Source organism: Phyllopteryx taeniolatus, chromosome 16 (assembly GCF_024500385.1).
Source record: "Phyllopteryx taeniolatus isolate TA_2022b chromosome 16, UOR_Ptae_1.2, whole genome shotgun sequence".
NCBI classification, from domain to species: domain Eukaryota; kingdom Metazoa; phylum Chordata; class Actinopteri; order Syngnathiformes; family Syngnathidae; genus Phyllopteryx; species Phyllopteryx taeniolatus.
This window is the reverse complement of record NC_084517.1, coordinates 16858123-16880420: the sequence shown is the minus strand read 5'-3', so window position 1 is coordinate 16880420 and position 22298 is coordinate 16858123. Positions and strand designations below refer to the sequence as shown.

The window sequence follows — 22298 nt, the reverse complement described above, 5'->3', positions numbered from 1 at the left end:
CTTCGTTGACGACGTGTTCAGTTAAGTGGAAGAGTGCTGCTAAAAAAGAAGCATGATACAGGGTGACTTCTTTACAAGTCTAACGCCATTTGCGTGCAAGATGTGCTCTGTTACCATGATGTGCGAAAGTCACCAAAGCAAAGCTAACTCTGCAAATGGCCCATCCATAATCATTTACCTGTAACTAGTGCGCACTGCTGCTCTCATTTATGATCCAAATATTTTGCCTACTCTAACTGTGCAATGTTGAGCACATGCGATCTATAGTAGACATACCCTTGTGCAATCTAAATGTTGAGTGCTTTGTTTACTTTCAGTTAGGACTATTATACCAGTGCTATAATACATATTATACACTTCAGTTGTACAGCCTGGTTCACGACCCTTGTCCTGCATGCTTCTTCTCCTATCCTTGTCCTGTTCTATCTTGTCCTGTCCTTCCCTCACAGGGTGTAGCACTACAGCCCCATGCAAGACTCATATTTAATGTTTCATTGTTGTAGATAATGTAATGATTTACTTCTCTCATCCTGTTTACAATTAGTGCTTTTTCTTTTGTCTTTGTTTCTCTCTCCCTTCTAGAAACTTTGTTCTGTGTGACACAGTGAAACTGTTCGGCATAAAGGGGATACAGATTTTCCATTCTACTTGACCTAACAGCTGAACAAGACAAAAAAAAGAAAACGAAATACATATTAATTTTTTTATGTTATTGTGTTCATACACTGCTCTTTGCACTCTACATTATCTTACATTACTATATATATACGGTGTTACACTGAGACATTATGTTACTTCGCTATGGCGCGTTCTGTTCTGTAATATTACATCACATCATTGCACACTATGTTATGTTACTTTATTACATTATTCTTTTGCATGACTTTATGTTAAACTGCTATGTGGTGTTAATTTATAATGGATTATACCGCCTGATACTTTCTGAGGTTATGTTGCACCAATGTATATTAGTTACGTTACTTATTGTTACACTGTTTTAAATCGTGTTACATGATACATTATCTTGTGCTGTTATTTATTTAGCTATGGCACTTTAAGTTATGTTTCATTACATTACATTATCATCAGTTACATTATGTTATGCTGTGTAATCTGTTCTGGTACTTTATGTTACATTGTGTTGAATCATATTGTAACATGTTACATACATCCACTTTATATGACATGATCATTTCAGTATATTACATTGTGTTAGTTAGATTACTTCATGTTACTCTGTTGCGTTACGGTACATTGTGTTAAATCATGTGCTATGTTATATGATGTCACATGCGTGCTGTTACTTTATGATACATAATCTGTCGCGTTTTATGTTATTCGTTTTATGATACATTAGATTACATTTTGTTTCACCATGTAATGTCATGTCACGTTACCTTGATTTATCTAGAGCTTTTATGTAGACATAAAATGGAAATAAGCCACTAAAAATGTTCATGAAAATAACATTACAAGATCAACTAATAAAAACGGTTCAGTTGATCACATTTATATAATATAATATGCACATGTGTTGGGCACATTACGCATTTTACGTCACGGTGACGTTCAGGATTGGAACAGCGCCGTCACCTCAGGACACGTGATCCCTTCGAGAGTGGGCGTGTCGTAGGGACCTAACGCTCCGGGGAGTGTCTGCTCTCGGCCAATCAGATTGTAGTGCGAAACCAGTGGGCGTTTTTTTTTTTTTTTTTGCTCACATTAGCTTGCTTCAACCGCAGCACGCTTCAGTTGAGTGCAATTGAAGCAGACTGTGCTTGACAGTGATACGCTCCCGTGTGACTTATTAACTTTATCGACCAGCTTTTACAACGTTTGCTGACATTCTGAAAGGCAAGGGGACTTGTATTTGAGCCCCAAGTTCCTCGTGTGGGATTAGCTTGACACTTTTGGGGTTTTGCTTTCGGGACAAGTGAACTTATTGCCCAGCAAGGTGGACTTGTTCAATTGCCTTTCTACCGTTTTCTTTTCTTTTTTTGTGGACTTCCATTCGGACGGGGGTTTTGTGTCCCATTTCCAAAGGGGAGAGTCGCATGCTCCCCTCCATCCCCGTCGTCGGGTATCTATGGAGAGTTTGCCCCGGCGGAGGCGCGCACGCTGCTCGCGTTCTACGCCGAGGCCGCCCCGCCGAGTGGTGACTCGTGAATTTCTCGACCTGGATACAACGAGGCGACACGCTTAACCTCATTTGAATGCCTGTGCAAGGTTTCTGCTGGTTGCTGTGCTGCCGCCACGGCTTCAGTTTGCTGGGGAGGGACTATGGGGAGAAAGAGGAGGAAGAGTCTTTCGAGTTGCGCAATAAGGACGACCTGACTCCCAATGGGCAGGTAAGCAGTGCCCACCTGCCACCCCCCAAAAGTCCCCTATGCCGCTTCTCACATTGTGGGCTATGCATTGCAATGTAGATCATGCATATGGGCTGCTTTTGCACGCTGATACATTTTCATTGCACAAAACACACTTTAAAGCCCAAATGCTGTGCTTTAAATTGGTCTAACTAATCATCAAATAACAGTATTAAGTTTGGTTTGGACCGCAAGTGTTTTTTTTTGCAATTGACCCACATTGTGAAGCACTGAACTCCCGAACGTTCACATGTGCTTTGTGGAAATGCACACTTTTGTGATGGGGGGGGGCGCTCAGTTGTGTGTTTGTGTGTGCAGCTGCTGAGGTTTGCAATGAGCTTGGGAATCATTGTGCAATCACACACACACACACACGCACGCTCGCACGCACACGCACACGCTAGCACCAGCACACACTCTGATGCAAGCGCCAGTGGTGTTGAAGGGATCCTTGTGTGTTGGGCCTCAAATAAGACTGTAGCCTTGTCCCCTCTGTAATGTTCGTCATGTGATCGGGCACAGAGAGAGAGTATTGTACGCCCCCCCCCCCCCCCCCCCCCCCCCCCCTTATCTTGTTAGGGGGCATTGTTGATGCCCTGTGTTTAGGTGGCTTCTTTTCTGTATGTGCCACTGTATGACCCTGTACTGTATGATGGAAAACCGCCATGAACTGCACTGGCAATATTTGAGGTATGAAAAAAGGATTGGCAAATTAGAAGGGAAATAAGTAGGCCTACAGGAACAGGACCACATTGGGAACAATTAATTTGGATTACAGTGGTGCCTTGAGACGTGAGTGACCTGACTTACGAGTTCTTTTTAGATACGAGCCATTATTCAGCCAATTTTTTTTTTCTTTTCTTTTTTTTTTCCTTTGGCTTTCGAGCATAAATTTGACCTGAGTGCTGTATGGTGGCAGTAAACACAATTCAACTTACTTCACAATAACGATCAGTTTGGCAAATACTGAACAGTTCACCCAAAAAGATACTTCATGCTATTTAATGTTATTCTCAGTTGAAGTACACTGTCAAACTAAACAACAAACAAAGAGATACACCTATATTTACAGTAAAACTGCCAAACTATGTTGCCTTAAGAACGGCCAGCTAGCTGAATGATATATTGGAAACGCATATTGACATGCCAACAGTTAGCATCGATAGTTGCGTTTTTTTCAAACCCTTTAAGCAGCGGATATTAGACCACAAATAGTGTAATAACCAATGTAGATAGATGGTATAACAATATTCACAGGCATGTGTTCTTTATTTGATATGAAAAATGACAAAAAAAATTACTGTTATTAAAACAACTTTTCTTCATTTGTCTGCATGACTGTATTATACAGTACTTGCCTCCGGGTCAAGGTGGCACACCAGAAGGAGCAGCACACTGAATTGGCTTGCAGCATTAAATCGTGATGCACAAACTGTTTTCTTTACATTCTATTTAATTAAGTTATTACTCATATATATAAAGTGCGATGTTATAGAGTGCTATTTTTCCCTATTAAAATAATAAAACAAACATTTCTTTTTTGGGGGGTTCTGGAATGGATTAATGTCATTTCTATTTATTTCAATGGGGAAAGATGCTTTGAGATATGATTGTTTGAGTTACGAGCCCGGTCATTGAACATTTTTAACTCGTATCTGAAGGCACCACTGTATTTTTTTAAAGTTGAAAATGTGTTCCATGCACTCACTGAGAATTAATTAAACCGTACCGGAGCTGTACAAAATGTCTACCTTTACAAGACAACTGCAAATGCATGGCTGTAGACCACCACCATGTCTCCCTCCAATTGTTTATGACACTGTGTATGGACAGTACAGTACAAAATTATCTGGTTGCAAAAATGACCTCAGCTTGAATGAAACTGGCAACGTTTCTTTCAATTATGTTGACGCTGTGAGTCCATTTACACTATGCAGTTCAAGTGACACAATTCCTTTTTTTTATTTTTTATTTTTTTATTTATTTTAGACTTTCAAGTGCCACATGTTTGATATGCGCCATGGCAACATCAATGCAACATAACAAATGGAATGGAATCAGAGCCCCTTCCAATAGTGGATAAAAATCTGATGCATATCGGATATCTGCCAATGTGAGTGCAGCGTAAATCCGCGGATCAGATATACCCAGTCAATGCCAGCTTGACCTCTTGAAATACACCGATCGGTGACATGTACAAAGGCCTCTCCCAAACAACACAAATAACGAGTAAACACATTTTTAAAAACACCCACTGTAAATGCACGCTGCAGAGAAAGAATAGACCATTAAAAATTGTCAAAAGATATGCTAATTGTCCATCAAGAAAAATTATTGCAGACAGTTGCCAGTGGAGTAATGCTAAGGTTCCCCTCATTTCAATCAATGTAGGTAGGCCAACTAAACCGGAATGTAATGTTTAATATTTGTCACATGTGTGCATTGTTTACTTGAATGTAAACGCAGCCATATCAGATATACAGTATGTTATTTGAAATGTACATGGAAATAGACAGCTGCAATCAGTGTAGTCATTAAATCGGAATTGGACACTGGGACCTGCAGTATAAATCCAGGGAAGTACCCATAGATGTTTTTTTGGGGTCCAGTTTGACCTCTGGAGTGCTCTGACCAAAAACGTATCCACTACAACAAATCTCTCAACTTTGAATCTACTATATCCCCCGGTAGGACACACTAATGCTCAGCTTCAGTACGTATATTGTTCTGGTTGTCGTTTTCAATGTTGTGGAATCACACTGCATCATACTGAGAGCATTTTTACCCTCTCAGCTAACAAAATAAGGTAACCAAATGGTGGAGTCTTGGACTGCAGTATGAGACTCATTGTCAAATCAATTATTATTATTATTATTGTGAAGAGCTTATGAGGTCTACAAACATGCCAAGACGCATTGAAGCAGTTCTGTATTTTTTTTTTTTCAGTTTTCCCCAATCTGTAGGTAAGTGTAAAGAACTGCAGGTGTAAGTAGTACTACAGTACATGGAGCCATTACTTATTGTGCATATCTGCATATCTATCTGTTTTTGACCTCTTTGTGCACTCGCAAAGACCAGTGTGGGATCAATTTGCATGAAAACATTTACAACAGATAACCTCTGTAGTGTTATAGCCTCAACTGAAGCAGTGGCCGCCAGATAAGGGCGACATCTGTTGCTCGTGGGCGATCATAAGAGATGCTGCTGTGTCTTCTTGTTCTTGGCAAACGGTGCCCGTCTCAGTCTTAACAACGTGCCATCTGCTTGGCCATCCACGCAACACACATCTGCAATCAATACCGTATTTCAGACAGCGGTCCTAATTGAGGTGCCTTATGGCTGTTTTAAGAATGTTATATCTTTGGTAGCGTTCCCAGATCTTCCAGTATTAACTTGGAGTCTGGATGAAGTTTGCGATTAAATTGTTACAGAGTAACGTCTAAGGGAACACAATTAGCTCTTGTCACCCTCACATTACTTTGGGTTTCGACGGCCGTTTCAACGTCAAACGTTTTGTGGCATCTTCAGTCGTGTTTGACTTTAGAGGGTCCATTGTACTTACGTGTAATGCGAATGTCTTTGTTTGTAATCTCATTTTCCATTTGATTCCTTCTTTTGGCTTTATCTGATTACCTCTTAGTTGCATGAACCATTTTATTTACTCTGATATCAGCTAGATAATGATAGCACTGCAAGGCTCTTTTCTACAAAAATGCGGCACCCCTGGGGCATGACTTTGTCAGAGACATTTATGTTGTCCTCAATAGCAGTTTGTACTTCAAGTTGATCATTGATGATGCTCTTCTTGCAAAGAGATCAATCCACTTCCTGTAATCCACTTTCGGACTCACTCTGCTCTTCCCTGGATCCTGTATCAGAGTCAATAGTTCACACCAAGCCCTCAATTAAGACCACAGCTGAAGCACTCTGAGCCAATCTCATCAGCTGACCTAGTCTTCGAGCAGCACAATTCGTTATGCTCCCCGCCAGCCCCTCCCTTCAGAATACACACATCTTAGTTGATAGTGTTTGCCTTTCAATGGTGTCAACAGAGGTGGGGGTGGGGTGTGTGTTTGCTGGAGGCTTCAGGCAGGTCCAAGTGACTCCCAGGCACAGTCCCTTGGCCTGTACTGAGGGCTTCATTTCCTGCACAGCTTGACCACACATTTTTATGCAGCAGGTCAGACCTCCCTGGATTTACTGTATGTATATTGGGCCTTGTAATGCTTAAACACTACAGCGATGACCACAGCGACCTAGCATTCTGGTGGAGTCTCCCACTCTCAAAACACCCGAAACCCTCACCGCCCTCTCTGGCATCTTTGCTAGGGGATAGCAAGATGTGGAGCACTCTGTGTACTTTTAAACAAGTCTGACCATAATGATGCTTGAGCAGCTCGACCCCCGTTTCTGCATGTTTGCAGTCCTCCTTGAAAGACTCCGCTCTCCAGCAGCTGCCCAAATAGTCACACTGAGCTCAACACTCCCTGTGACGGGACAGGAGGCTTCTTTTTCCACCACCATTTGCAAAGTATGACTCTTTTTGCCACTTTAAGCGCATAACTCAAAGACCACTTCACAGAATTTCACAAAATCTCATGGAGTGGTGTGGCATCGCCCAATAAATTAGGCCTACAATGAATAATGGAAATGCTGGTAATGGATCTGTTGAGCCATGGAAGACGGCAAATATGTCCGCCTATGGAGGTGGTTGGTGCTGTAGAGAATTCTCATGCTGTCCAGACAACTTTTGCTTTCCTTCCATTAATATCCGATATTACTCGTCATTTATAGGGTACAGTATTAGTCCATTTCAGTCTCTCAAGGTAAAAAGAACCTAATCTACATCATAGCATTATTATTAGGGATGTTTTCTTTTTTGCCTCTGACCCCGAGTCACTTTATTTTAAGTATCTGCTGACACCGAGTCACTATTCGATACCTCGGTAAGGCACTAAGAAAAAAAGAGCGAATCCAAATGGTTTCTGTTTCATTTTTTTATTCAAATAAAGGTATCCCATTATGATACCTTTTTATATGGCTAAATGTTTAGTTCAGCAATGGTTCAAACCAAGTAAACAAATAAAATCTTGTTATAGCATATCAGTGGTGTTGCACAAAATAAAGATGCAAATTATTCAATTAAAAATTCCCATCCTCCTGAAAAATATTCTTTTTTGTCAATAAACTTACACTGGGTAGTTTATATTTGAAGAAATGCTGTACATATGGGTGTAAAAAGTTGCAGCTTAAATTAACAAACATTTTGGTGGAATGCTACAAATCTTGCAGATGTGGATTATTTTCTTTCTGCCCCATCTTTTTTTTACACTACCACACGAACCTGGAATATGAGAGTTGTGTCGTATAAAACTAAGCTACTGCAGCTCAATTTTGCAATACAGGTGTATTATTACAACCGCAATTCCAATGAAGTTGGGACTTTGTGTTAAACATAAAATAAAACCAGAATACAATGATTTGCAAATCATGTTCAACCTATATTTAATTGAATACACTACAAAAATGATATTTAATGTTCAAACTGATAAACTTGATTGATTTTAGCAAATAATCATTAACTTAGAATTTTAGAACCTCTCCAGTCCCTCTCTTAATCCATTTTCTGAGCCGCTTCTCCTCACGAGGGTCGCGGGCATACTGGAGCCTATCCCAGCTGTCATCGAGCAGGAGGCGGGGTACACCCTGAACTGGATGCCAGCCAATCACAGGGCACATACAAACAAACAACCACCCGCACTCACATTTACAGGCAATTTAGAGTTGTCAATTAACCTACCATGCATGTTTTTGGGATGTGGGAGGAAACCGGAGTGCCCGGAGAAAACCCACGCAGGCACGGGGAGAACATGCGAACTCCACACAGGCGGGGCCGGGGATTGAACCCGGTCCTCAGAACTATGAGGCAGACACTCTAACCAGTCGTTCACCGTGCCGCTTGGAAAATTAAAGTGTACAAAAGCATTACCTTTTTAATAATGCACACCACTAAACCTTGGTGTACAGCAATGTTATCCTTTTTGGGTCTTGGGACAATTGTCTCTCAAGGTCTAAAGATACCGTGTACTTTCGCCCCCAAGAGTTTTGCAAAAGATGGGCTTCCTGTTGGAAAAGGGCCCATTTCGCATTACTGCTGCTGCCCCCTGTCGTCAGCGCTTCTCGTCCTGCTCTGCTTTTATATTTGGTTTCCGTCGCGTCTCCGCCTCACCACCTCCAGGCCACACATCTGTTCTTTGGGCCGACACTGACTGAGCCCAAGCATTTCCTCATGGTTACTCAGCCTCCCAGGAGAGCTGGAAAGAGAGAGCGGGAGAGTAGGCTGGAAGGGAAGGAGGAAGGGGGGTTGGGGAGCCAGAGTGGAAGCCAGCCATGGGACGAAACACATCACGGCATCTTTCCCTCTCTCCTTCCATGCCCTGCTCTATTCTGGAGTGATTCATCCCCGTCCCGTCCAAGGGGGAGCTTTTGCCAAGGCTTTGCATCGCACGCTATCCTTGTTCCCCATCCCACAGCCCATTTACTACATTGACTACACTAAGCATTGTCACGTTCTGTTTGGAGTTACGCACAATAATGAAATCCTTTAACCTGAGCGTTTGGTTTGTTTATGCACGCGTTGGTTTATATTATGGAATTACAGCTTTAATATCAGTGTCGTGACTAGCACTGATTTCTTGTTTTCAGGCATGGCTGTATGCAGAATGGTTTTCTTAACAGTGGTCGTCAGCTTGGCTCAATCTTTTATAGCTAACATGCGTATGGGCAAAGGGAATTTACAGTACACTCAGGTTCAGTTGTTTTTGGCTGTCTGCTTTGACGTTTACAGTACCGCCCCATGAGTTAAACATTAATCCAATCTCCTACTTCAAGCTCCCCTTTGCCCCCTGAGCCCATCTGATTCATAAATATATTCCATAGTGGCCTATAAATTGACAGTTCTTGTTCAGTCTTAGTTATTTTTGAGCCTCCCGCAAAGAAGCAGTGGAGTGTTTTTGCAGGGGAAAGGGCTATACTTAGACTAGTTTGCCCAGTAGTAAAGTGGTGTGTGAGCCTGTGTGTATGAGTGGGCCTAGTGCTGACCTGGATAGTATTTCAGGTAGGCCAGTAACCTCGGATTGAGCCGCGTTGCCCGCATGAGCTGGCCCAAGGCTGAGGTTCAGGCTGCGGTTCAGTTGTACGAAGTCAGGCCGTAGGGACAAAGAGAGTTGTGCCCTGCCCACCTGGGAATGGCTCCAAATCGTGAATAAGCCAGCACTGATGTCTTGTGGGGTTTTCCAAGGTCATCTTGGGAATGTAGAGGGCTAAACATTGTGAAAAGAAATGTCTGCTTACCAGAATAGTCCGGGGATGAAAATTTGCTTAGGACATGAGATCAGAAGCCATGTCAAACTGATGTAAAAAAGTGAGGGTTGGATGTGAAGACTTTTCCGGTAAGTCCTCCGGCTTGGCCACTAGTGTAATTTAGTAATGGGAAGTGTAAAACTGCGCTTGTCAGAGGTATTTTTAGGTAAGCAACCTGTTTAGAGAAATGACCTCAGACGAAGCTCTTTGGAGTTTTGTTTGGTTTGGATGTGTGCAGCTGTCGCACAAACGATACTTCTGTTCCCTCGCCACCCCCGCTCCCCACATTAATGAGGCTGCTTTGCTTTCGGTAGATTGCCACCCTTGCAAGTGAAAGCCAAGCAGTTCATGAACAGGGTTTTGCAAGACTGCAAGAAATCGTCCCGCAATCGGTGGGCTATTCCTTACAGTAGACCTAGTGGAGGAAACCATTAGCTTTGGGGGTGATTGTTAGGTTTACCTCCGAATCCTTTAGCGTGATTGGATAGTATGTTCAGTTCCATGAAAGCTACTAGCTACAATAATAGTGCTATCTGTTATTCAGCTTTAGCAGAGGTACTGAATATCTGTTAAATTTTTCTCTTTCTCTCCTTTTTTGACAGAGTCCAGCCGAGGTGATTCACGTTTCTCAACCGACTTGTACGGCCAATGGGACAAACGGGTAAGTCGCAGAAAAGTGGAAGTAGTCAACCATACGTGTCCACTTCCTTCCAGAGTGCACGTTATCTCATGAGGCCTCGTATCTAAGCGTGCACTCAAGTGAGTGTGTGTCTGTGTGTGTGCGTGGAAACGTTAAATGCACATTTGCACGTGTGCTGGTATCGTTTTTCCCTTGTGACTCCCCATTTATTTTTATTTAAATGCCGGCTTGTCTGTCTGGTCAGCTTCAACTATATGCTATTGTAATAGCACAAGTGTGATGTGTTTAAATTTAAACTTTGAAACAAATGCCAGTTGCCAGCGCCCGCTTTGTTTCCTGCATAAAATACAACGGGATGTCATGTTTCAGGTGATTGTGCGACCCAGCCAGGAACATTGCTGGTCTCATTCCCACTTTCGTTCAGCTTAGTGTCCTTCCAAGGGAGCATCTGCCACCGTTGTGTGAGGAGGTGAATGAGGAAACACTGTTTGAGTACCTTGATAGAAAAGAAAAGGGAGTGCTAGCTTCTAACTAATGAGGGTGCAGGTCGGTTGAGGTCATTTCTGTACGGTCGAAACTTGTTAAAGTTATGGAAACGTCCATAATTTTGAGTAGAAAATAACAGAAATATACCATCCCACTCTTTGGTACCCTTTTTTGAGGTGCCTGTCCCAGTAGTTCAGTGCCAGTACAGTACAGTAGGCTACAGTCTGGGCGTTGACTCGTCAAACTGATTGTTTAAGAAATGTGACTTCACACTTTTTATTTTCTCCAAACTTATTTTTACTACATTTTCTTTCAACAACAAAAATAAAAATTAGTGTCGAGGCACATCATGCATGTACTGTACAATTAAACCTTCGTCCATACATCCAACTGATCCAAGTCCTTATTGTCCGGTGGTGGTGGTGGTGGTGTTACCGTCCTCTTCTTGTATTCTACACTCCATCCACTTAACCCATTTATCCACAACTTGGGTCTTTTCTAATCTTATTTTATTTCACTTTTTCCCATTATAAATAATTCTTACACTGTGCACACCCACTTCTCCTTAGTCGGTGATTGCACTTTATTCCATAATCGAGTGATTACTTTTTTACTCGCTGATTTCAGCACTTTGAAAAGATGCTTATCCTCTTTTTGTACTGTCTTGTGTTACACTCTCTAAGTGTCTTACGTTTCCACATTACGCATTTTATGTTTGTTTTTTCCACTGTCAAAAGTTGTAAAAGGTATAGAAACCTCCAGACTTTTAAGTATATAAGCAAGCCTGGAAAATGACTGAACTATACTGTCCCATTTTTTTTATACCCTTTTTATTGGTGGACCCATTTCATTTATGAAAGGACCATTATATGGTTGAACTCATTGGTTAAGTCACTTGATGCATTTGGTACATGTTTTTTTAGCTGTTTCCAATGTCAAATGTTTTGAAAAAAAATCTAGTGACATTTCCAAAAATGTATCTAGCCTATAAAATAACCAAACTATACCATCCCAGTTTTTGATACTCTTATTTATTGCGTACCCATCCCAGTGGTATAAAACGACCATTGTATGGTTGAACTGATTGGTTAAGTATTGTCACTTGCGGTATGTGTTTTGTTTGATCTTTCCAATGTCAAACGTTTTGAAACATAGGGAAATTTCCCCCAAATTACAGGTAACTAAGGTAGCCTGGAAATGAAGTGAACTGTACAGCCCTACTATTTGATAGTGGTAACCTTTAGTTGGGGGACCCATCCTAGTGGTACGGAAACGACCATTGACTAGTCGAACTGATTGATTAAGAATTGTCACTTCTGCATGACAGCATGAAAAAAAAAAAAGAAAATTATAAAAAAAAAAAAAACCCTCAAGACTTGATGGCTCAGCCAAACTCTATTGACGACACATGTAAGGATTTACAATTGTTAACATTTTAACACGTTTAACTTCTACGATATTCGGGCTGTGAGACCACTCCCAGGTGTAACCTGCCTCTTGCCCAAGGAGAGCTGAGGTAGCCTCCAGTTTACCTGCAAGCCTAATGAGGAAAAGTGATTTTGAAAACTGATGGATGGATGCATATATCTGAGCAGATTGGGGATGGAAAATGCCTCTTCACGCACCACACTCCACAGGATAATTGCTCAGGATAATCCTTTATCTAGTAATCGTGAATTTGATTGAAAGACAGAAAAATAATTTTCTAATTAGGCCCTCTGACCATATGCGTGTGTCCCGCTGAAAACAAAACACAGTGTTGATTCAAAGCCATGTTTATGGATATCGTCAGCACTGTAGTGAATAAACGTCTGAATAAATGCAACCGCTTTGAAAATGCTCATAGTGCAAGCTTGGTGACTCATTGGGATGCGCGGAGGGTGGGTGAGAGTGGGTATCCTCATCTAGACTATTAGTGCCGGGGCGTGATCTCAGACAGTGATGTGACCAGGCTCTATCTCTGGCATCGTGCCCTTATCTTACACCGCCAGCCACTCCACCCCTTATTCCCAACCACCCACGCTTCCCTCATTGACAATCTCTACTGTACATCTGCAGACTCAAAAGACGATGAGTCACAAAGCTCAACTTGTGGGGACTATCAAACCCATCAAATGTTAAGGAGAAAGGGAATTTTTGGATGCTACTTCATCCTTGAAGGGAAGAAGCCTGTCTAACTGGTGTGTGTGTGTGTGTGTGTGTGTGCGCGCGCGTGTCACTCTTAAAATGTGGCGGCGACAGCCACGGGTACACGTCATAATTAACTTTTTAAAGGATTGTGTCCCGGCTGTAATCACGGGCGCTGAGAGTTGTGATTAGAGAGGGCTCACATTCGCTCACTACCTGGCCAGTGACGGAACGCGCCCGCTCCTCGCCTGTGTGGAGCCACGCCAGACTGATAAGTCACCACAATGCGTCCATTATCTGCAGTCTCACGGCACACGCAGCGCAGCTCATATTTACTTTGGAGTCTTAACTGGGTCACGGTGTGGTCCATTTTTCAGCGTCCTTTTGTTAAGGAAATATCCGACCCATACCAAAAAGAAAGTCAGTCCCTTATACGAGTCTATGGTATTCCAGCAATGTTTTTTTTTGTTGATTTCTGTCTGACTAATAACACATTTGCAAAATTAAAGTCAAATAAAGTCATCATGTTTGAACAAAGCTACTTCAAGTGTCTAGAAAATGTAAAAATAATTCATTGAGTTCAATTTTATTGAGGACCGCTACTGTAAAGTTTCTCCATTGGATTGCATCATCAGTCCTTCAGTTTCTTTTAGATTTTGTATTTATAATAATAATAATAATAATGTATTATTATTATTTTAAATATCCCTGCTGTCGTCACTCTAGTTACTTCTCACGACTGCAGCAAATTAGTAATAATAATAAAAATAAATAAATACATAGTGTACCAGAGAGGAAGGGGACATTTCTCCATTGCTCTTAACGTTTGACCTTCAAAAAGCCTTTTTTGCGTGTCAGCTGCAAAGCTGACTGAAAGAGGCCAGTGTGTATCGTGTGCGTGCGTGCGTGTGCGTATTCAAAGTGTGTAAGTCAGGGCCCCCCTGCTAATTGGCTGTCTGAGTGTCTGTCTGCCTGTCTGTCAGCTAGCTAACTGTCCCAAACCGTTTACATGTTCAGCACATATATAATGTTTAGATTTTGCTTCTGCTTTACTATTTCATTAGGACTCAAATAAAGGGCTCCACTGCTTTGTAACCATTTTTTTGAGTGCACTGATCTCACACACGCACACTCACAAACACACACAGTCTCACTGCCGCGTCACAAACTCAGACTTCCTGTCACACACACCCTCCCCCTTTTCAAAACATGACTTTTTTTTTTTTTTTTTTTTTCCCCCCACCACCTCTTCCCTGCATTGACTCCAGTGATGTCTTGGCTGTGGTCATGGGTAAACAGTGTATTTTTAGCAGGAAGGTCATATAGGCCCAGTCTTAATCACCACATTCCCATTTTTCCCACCAGCCTGCTGGACCACGGGGGTTGGTGGGGGGGTAGGGGCAGGAAAGTATTTTTTGCGTAGACAATGTGTAATTATTTCGACTGCATTTACTTTTTTCACCTCCAACAATGAGGTTATGATTTCATAGCCATTTTCTTCGTTTGTTAGTTAGCAGGAATACACACAAAGCTTTATATCTGAGTGAGTTATTTGCAGTGAATAATTCTTTAATATTGCTGAATAATGTCATATGTATGTGGACTTCATTTGTGTGTTGCAAAATGTCTGCATTTTGCAGTGTTTCCAATTCCATTGTAAAAGGAGGTGTTCTTTACAATAATTAAGATATTTTGTCACAACCCACAGAAAAACAGAATAAATCACTGCAAACAATTTTCCACACCCTCTTATTAGAGTGATGTGACTGGGTTCAGAATCCATCACCTCCAAATTAATGTTGAATGGGAGTCAGCACACACCTGCCACCATTTAAAGTGCCTCTGGTTAACCTCAAATACATTTCTGATATTTCCGTAGGCTTTTCCTGACATTTTGTTTCACTTCCCAGCAGAAGACTAAAGGTTCTGCGCTATCTCTAACTGCAATTTGGAACTGTTCATAATTCCCTCTACCTTGACTAAGGCTGCAGTTACAGCTGTAAAAAAAAAAAAAACTAACAACCCCACAGGATCATGCTGCCACCACCATGCTTCACTGTAGGTGTGGTGTTCCTGTGGTGGTGAGCAGTGTTGTGTTTGCTCCAAAAATATTTGGAATTATGACCGAAAAGTTCAACCTTGGCTGTATTGGACCATAAGACATTTTCCCACATTCCTATATGTTTGGGAGATTTTGTTATGGTCCGATGAAACCTAGGCTGAACTTTTAGTCCCCAATGCCAAAAGGTATGTTTGCCACAAACACAACACTGGTCATCACCAAAGGAACACCATACCTATGGCAAAAACATGATTTGGGGCTGTTTTTCTTCAGCTGGACCTGGGGCCTTAGACAATATGCAGGGAATTATGAACAGTTCCATACAGCAGCCAGTGGTAACTCAAACCCTTAAGCCTTTTGATAGAAAGCAAAACAATATCAGCAAAAGCTGACAAGAAGACCTGTAATTTATTTACGGTTAATCCGAGTCAAGTGAGTTTAAATGGTGGCAAGTCTGACTGTGACTGGTTAATTCTGAACACACCCAGATCCCAGTTATAATAGGGTGTACACACTTGTGCAACCACATTGTTTCAGTCATTTACTCGTACTTCCCCTCTTGAAAAGATTTTTTTTTTAAATTGAGATATACATATACATTAATGGTGGGAAAAGTTTTAAGATTTTTATTGGTCTCATTTTTTTGATAACATAAAAACATGGCATTTGCCCAAGGTTGTGTAGACTTTTTTTTTAACCAGTGTATTTGTTGATTCCATTTGAACTTAGAAAATGTTTCTTTAATTAATGCTAAATAAAGTTTGTGTGTTTTGAACGAGGCATTCTTAAGTGCAAAGAAATGTAAAAATACACTGAATACACGAAATTAACTACAGCGGATCCCACATTTGACACCAAATAACTGACACCCACAGCTCTGGTGCACTTCAGCAAGGCACCAAAACCTTAAAACTGTTTTAAAGAAAATAAAAATACATTAAAAAAAAAAACAACAACCAAAAAAAAAAACTGTAATTTCACATACCCACTTTAGGATTTTGTCTCATTGTTGTCACCCAATGGGGTCATCTAGGCCCGAGAGCAAGGACGGCATTTTAAAATTTCAAACGTTAATTAGCATCTCTGTGTTTTGATTAAATCTCGACTTAAAATCAATTACTCATTGCTGCAGCAGACACTCACATGCCAATCAACTCGCTGTGCAACCCGCTTGGTTGGAATTGAGTATGTCCTTTTATGGTTGATGTGCTCGTTTACTCGAATTGGAACATGGAGAGGAGCCAATATTTGCATGTTTGTTAAGGAAATTCTCCAATTGTGTAATATATTCTGAAGAGAAGAGTTTGTCTTAATATGCCAAGAGCAGAGCTATTGTGTGGCGTATAAAAGCTACGTGTGGCATATGAGGCATACTAAAGCGACAATACGTGTGCGCTTTGGTATTGTGGCAAATTATGTCCCCTCTATAATATGTATTCTCAGGAGTTGCATGAAGCTGCTCACTGGCCACAACATTAGGTACACTTGTGTAGTCTAATCAGATTCAATCCAAATACTGTCTGAGAGGTATTCATTTAACAATGTCTTTTTTGTGTGTGGTAGATTTAATAATAAACGCATTGTTAAATTAAACCCTCTCTGATAGAACAAATGAGAAGACAGAATTTTCGCATTGGTTTCCAAATGTTGTGACTACACGGTCACGATTTAGCAATGGTTTGTGGTTGGTTGCTTCCTCTTTGGTCTGAAGTGTTACCCTTGTCATCGCCTTCCCCTTTTCATCCCACCCGGAGCTTGCCAGGTCACTTTTCACTTTTCAGATGGTTTGAGGGTGTTTAATTTAAGTATGAAAGTCATGTGAGGCAGAGAAAGTAGGGTATGCGCGTATACACACACACACACACACACACACACACACACAGAATAGATGAGTATTCAGCAGCTCATCTCTTCATGCTCGTAGACAATTCCCCTTCCTCTTTTAAATTATCTTTTTTTGTGTTCTTCACATCACAACTTCCACTTTGTTTCATTGCGTCTCAGTTCTTCGTGCGTGTTCCTCATGTTGAATTTTAAACTCATCTTTGCGGGGGGTGTGGCTCAAACGGCACACAGTGATGTACTTGGGCATCCGTCATCAAGTGACACAGTTGGGAAACCGGTTGGCAGTCACATTTTGTCCCCACCAATGAGTGTGAAGTTGGCTGTGTGCTTATTTTATGATTATAGTCCACAGCAACTATTCACTTTTGAAGGTGAGCCTCCTAACGTGATTTTCCATGGCATAGTGCTTGTATTTACTGCTCTCTACAGTTAGCGGTATTTCATTAACAGTTAACAGTTGAGTGGGCCGTGGTTTAAGCAAACATGCCTACAGCGTTTGAAAGCAGACACGACGGATTGATTTTTCACCATTTTCAAAGCAATTCTATACACAATTTTTATTAATCATTCAAATTTGGCAAGTTTTTTAACAACACTCTTCTCTGTGGTGTGCCAAATTTACAAGATGTTTAAGTTTGCAATGCAGGGTCTAAAAAAATCTATTATTTGTGTAGGATTAATTGTTGATTAATCGTGTCTTGAAGCATACATTGATTTGGTTTCAGTTAGTTTGCGGTCTGTCAACTATGTGCTACGTCCACTCACTTTTCTTGAAATCAAAAGACATTTAGAGTGTATTATGTGACATGTAAGGTTATTATAGAAATGCTAATCAACAAAATAACATTGTCAAGGAAATTTGCTCAAATGTCCATCACTAGTTTTTTTCCATTTGCATGTAAGAGCTGCAATATCCTGCATTCCTTTACAATTTTGCCAACAATTTCGTATTAACCAGTTTGCAGGAATGCTGCATTGAATAAACTGTTCCCAAACTGCTCCCACAAGAAAATCGGGTGGAGCCGAGTCTGTTGTTTGTTTTCAGAGGCATGTCCCCTTATAAAAGTACAAAGAAGGAAATGAATCCAGCTTTTTCTCTTGTCATTATTTATGTCCTCATTGATCTGAAAGCACGGGAAAGCTTTGTTCTCATCTAGGAATAATCAATGAGTCTGAATAGGGCATGAAATCAGCTGAGTCCTTCGAACAAGTGGCGCACTTTGCGAAATGCGCTTATAGTCATTGACGCCAACCGACTGGCACCGGCCTTTTATTTTTAAGCTCGCTAACACACCGGAAAGCGTATCTTTAAGAAAAAGTAGACGGGGTGTGTAGATGGCCGGCCTCGCCCTCTTGAGGAGCGTTAAAATAAACACAGAAATGCGAGGACGCCTCTGAGCTGAGGTCGTTAATAACCTTGCGTGGATGTAACGGAGACGTGCATGCACACTGGCAGAATTAGTCCATACAGTGGCAGGGATTTAGATGTACATGAAAACCATGTCCAGACAGGACCTGGTCTTCACACTGGAGTGTTTATTTCCAGCGTCTTGGATTATTATGCACTATATCTGCAATGGGTCTGCATACGAGAGCTAACAGTATAGCATAACAGTGATATAATACAAGTGAGCTGCATGAGCTATTAGGAATTTAAAGAACCCAAATGTCTAAAGACACTTATTTGGACTTTGCTCTGAGCACTTTGTGGATTTAAACACAGCCGTGGTCCCAGCAGGAAAAGGTTGCACGCACAGTTTATTTTTAATGGCGGTCCATCTCAGTAATAATATTCTTGGAGTTCAAAAAGCAAACTTTGCTCCAGCATCCTGCAGTTTTCTAGGAAAATGTGGCCACGTTCCACGGCTGCTAAGTGGGGATGATTCTATTGTTCAAGCCCCAGCGGGGCTTGAAAGTAGCGGGTCAACCTCAGCGCCTGGAGGACAAAAACCGCACAGTCCAAACCTGGTTTTGACCTTTTTCAGAAGAGGACACCAGGCCAACCTCCATTGACATCCATCTTTACAACTGTTACTGCTAATCCTCTAATTTCCCCAAAAATCCCTTTAATTTTGACTCAAGACTACAAAAGTTATGAAAATGTAGTCGGATTTCAGACAAAAACGCACCGAAACTAGACGACAGAAATGTATCCCACCAGGCAACCTCCAATTTACAAAAGGCTTAGGGTTCTCCAACTCCCAGCAACTTCAATAACATTTTTGTGACAAAATGTAGTATTTATTTATTTATTTATTTTTTCCTACCCATGTCCATCATATTAGAACATTTAGGGGTGGGTTTTATTCCTTTTTTTTTTTTTTTAATTTTTATTTATTTATTTTCATTTTTTAAATTTTTTGTTTACTTTTTTTTTTAAATAGAGCCTGAACGCTGCCATTAAGATTTGGATTGATGGGCATTGTTAAAAAAAAGATTGTTTAATAGTGGGGCTGTACACCTTTTTATAAAAAAAAAAAAAAAAAAAAAAGAAAAAAAAAAGAAAAAGAGACTAAAATGTGCAAAGTAACTTGAAAAAACTAAAAGGACCATCACTGGAAAAAGATTATCCAGATAAAATGTATATGTCTACACTTTATTCTTTAGTGGAATCTTATTCAGTGCCGATACAGGTGTCAAATTTGTTTTGAATAGGTTTTACTCCTTTTTTACTCATCTCTAAAATGCTTTGCAATCCAATCTTATCAATAAAAGAAAAGCGACTGGTGGCCTCAGTGTTTAAATCCGTTCAACTTTTCACAGTCACACTCCAATTTATGTGCGACCAAAGTGAAAGATGGTCGGCAATAATTCTGAAAACAGACATGTTGTGCAGCTCAGGGGCCAATCCCCCCCGAACCCAACCCCAAGGGTGATGTGGAGCTTTTGGATGTGCACAGCTGTCCAACAGCTACATCCACAAACTGTCCCCCAACCAACTCCCCCTTCATCCTCCATCCAACACACCACGCTACCGCCCCCGGATTCCCAGAAGCCCCGGCAGAGACCGTAATGGAGGAGGCCCCGCAGTGGGCGACTTCCTGTGGAGAGCAGGAAGCCATTTGACATGGGGATTAAGACGGCACAGAGAACAGAGCGGACAGCAAGTAGCGACGAAGAGGAGCGGCTAGTTACCCGAGCTACGTTGCCTCGTCTGTTTGTCTGCTTACTTTTCACTCTCACGGTCACAAATTAGCTCGTTGGCACTTTCTATCATCCATATAGGGTCCTTGGTTTTAGAACTTTTTAGAGTCCAAACCCTCAAGGTCAAAGTCAAATTTTAAGGTCACAGAACAGTTAAACATTTCCACATTTTTTTTTCTGATCGTCTTCAAACTTTGTGGACGTTAATGGACGATAGGGACTTAATAACTGGTTCATTTTTTTTTTGGTGCCGATTGATCTTCACCTCAAGAGATCAGCCCAAATTCACAGCAATGAGGTAAAAAAAATAAATTCAGCAAACAATATCGAGACACAGCTCAAATTAAAGGTCTTGATGTGAGCTTTTCGGATCCATCGTTATTTTGACAATGCACCCTACTATGATGACTTAATAACTGAAAAATCGGTTTATCTGCATTGATATTAAACTACAAGAAAAAAGATGTACAGGACACTGCACTCCACTTTTTCCACCAAAAAATGTTAGGTTATTTGCCTTTAAAGCTTTATAGAGTTTTACATTTTCTGCTATTACGTTATCAATGTCATATTCGACAGTACGGTGACAAAAAACGAGTACACAAGAATATGGGTATGAAATACAACCAGGTTAAAAGTTCGTCGGCCCTGCGATGCTGAGTCGTCAGCATAACAGAACCACTCCTCAGTCCACCAACAGATGTTTCTGATGTTTAGCGGTTTAACTCCTCATGGCCGCGACCTCTTGAACTTTCCAAAAGCGATAGGGCCCGGCTGGCTGGCGGGCTCGGCGTCGCCTTGTCACGTTTATTTTCAGTCGCTCTCTCCCGACACGCCAGCCATGGTGATAAAAGTGATGTGAGCTGTCCTCTGTGGCGCAGAGGGTTAATACTTGTGGGACACGATATATACATGGAACATCTTCCTCCCTAAAAGAAGATCCAAGTCGGGAGTGGCGTGGTGTGAGTGGGGGGCTGTCTTCATGCCGCTTCGCTGTCTTGCATGTGGGAGTGGTCACAAGTTATTTATTTACATTCTCCTCTCCGACGCAGCGTGGCCGTGTCAGACGCGCCTGATGAGATGAAGAGCCTTATCCTGGAGAAGAACAAGATGGCCCTGGAAGAAGAACCTGAAATTCTGGTCAAAGGTGAGTCAGACATGTAAAATAAACTGTCGTTGGCGCTCGCCTCTTCCTGCTCGGATGCTGTTCACAATCACCTACTGTACTCCATGTGTAGGCATCGGGCGACGGCCTTGACCAGGTTTACACAACTTGAACCAGCACAAATGATATCCAGTTTTCTATATACAGTAAATGGTACTGTTCAGGAATCACTGTTGTAAAAAAATGCCATTAACTGGCTTCAATTAAATGTATTTATATAGCACCAAGGCACTTGGCACATATGGAGCAGCTTTAGGAGTCTTATACATTAAACAAGGTCAACAGTATCCCACATTGTGAACTTGAACAGAACTAAACCTATTTGTAACCCAGTTATTTGTATAGTAAGTTAGCTAGTTGCTGCGTTATCTAGTTATAGGATTTCGTGTTTTGGTTAGTGAGTTTGCAAGTTAGTTGGTTTGTTATCTAGTTATTTATTGGTTAGGTAGTTATGTATTTACAGTTCGTTGGTAGTTATTTCAGTAGTTAGTTGTAGTTAGTTAGCAAGCAGTCTAATTCGTAACTAAGAAACTACACGTAACTAAATGACTAGCTAACTAGTAAACTACCAAGCAAGTTAAGAAACTGGTCATTTGTCGCTTATTTAGTTATTTGTCGATCAGTTAGCTAGCGTGATTATGCAGAAACTCTTAGCGTAGGTTTGCACTCTACTGAGTACTATTCTAGTTCAAATTGTGACTGATTAAACTAATCAGATGAACTAAATTTGAACAATTATTGCTTAAATTAGTCTGGTCTTGATGCCTGGTTGAGCGGATCCTGTCCGTGTTTTAATAAGCACTGTGGCAAATTTCGCGCTTCGCTGTCATCCGGCAGCTGCGGGCCACATGCGGCCCGTGCCTGCTCGCGTGGGCCCCGTGTAAAGATGGCCGCCAACGTCATAAGCGCCGTCTTGCCTTGCCCGTGTCGTGCTTTTGGGGAATCAACTCATAGGATATTTTTGGTCATTTCTTTTTTTTTTTTTTTTCTCCTCGTTTTTCTTTTCAAGCCAGCACACGGATAACTTGGATGCTGTTTGGTGTAATGGTGGCTGTCACGTTGCCTCGTTCTGACGGCAGTTACCGTGCGACACAGTAGTAA

The 22298-nt window shown here is 41.3% G+C and overlaps 1 protein-coding gene across 1 annotated transcript in view; it reads left to right on the top strand.

The window, feature by feature from the left end:
- Nucleotides 1-1744: 1744 nt before the first annotated feature.
- The window catches only part of plekhh3 (pleckstrin homology, MyTH4 and FERM domain containing H3), a 46205-nt gene continuing 25651 nt past the window's right edge, over nt 1745-22298 (top strand). The window contains exons 1-3 of the mRNA XM_061749915.1: nt 1745-2348; nt 10331-10389; nt 21085-21179. Of these exons, the coding sequence (XP_061605899.1) occupies nt 2214-2348; nt 10331-10389; nt 21085-21179 (289 nt within the window). The 5' untranslated portion in view covers nt 1745-2213. The remainder of the gene's footprint in view (nt 2349-10330; nt 10390-21084; nt 21180-22298) is intronic.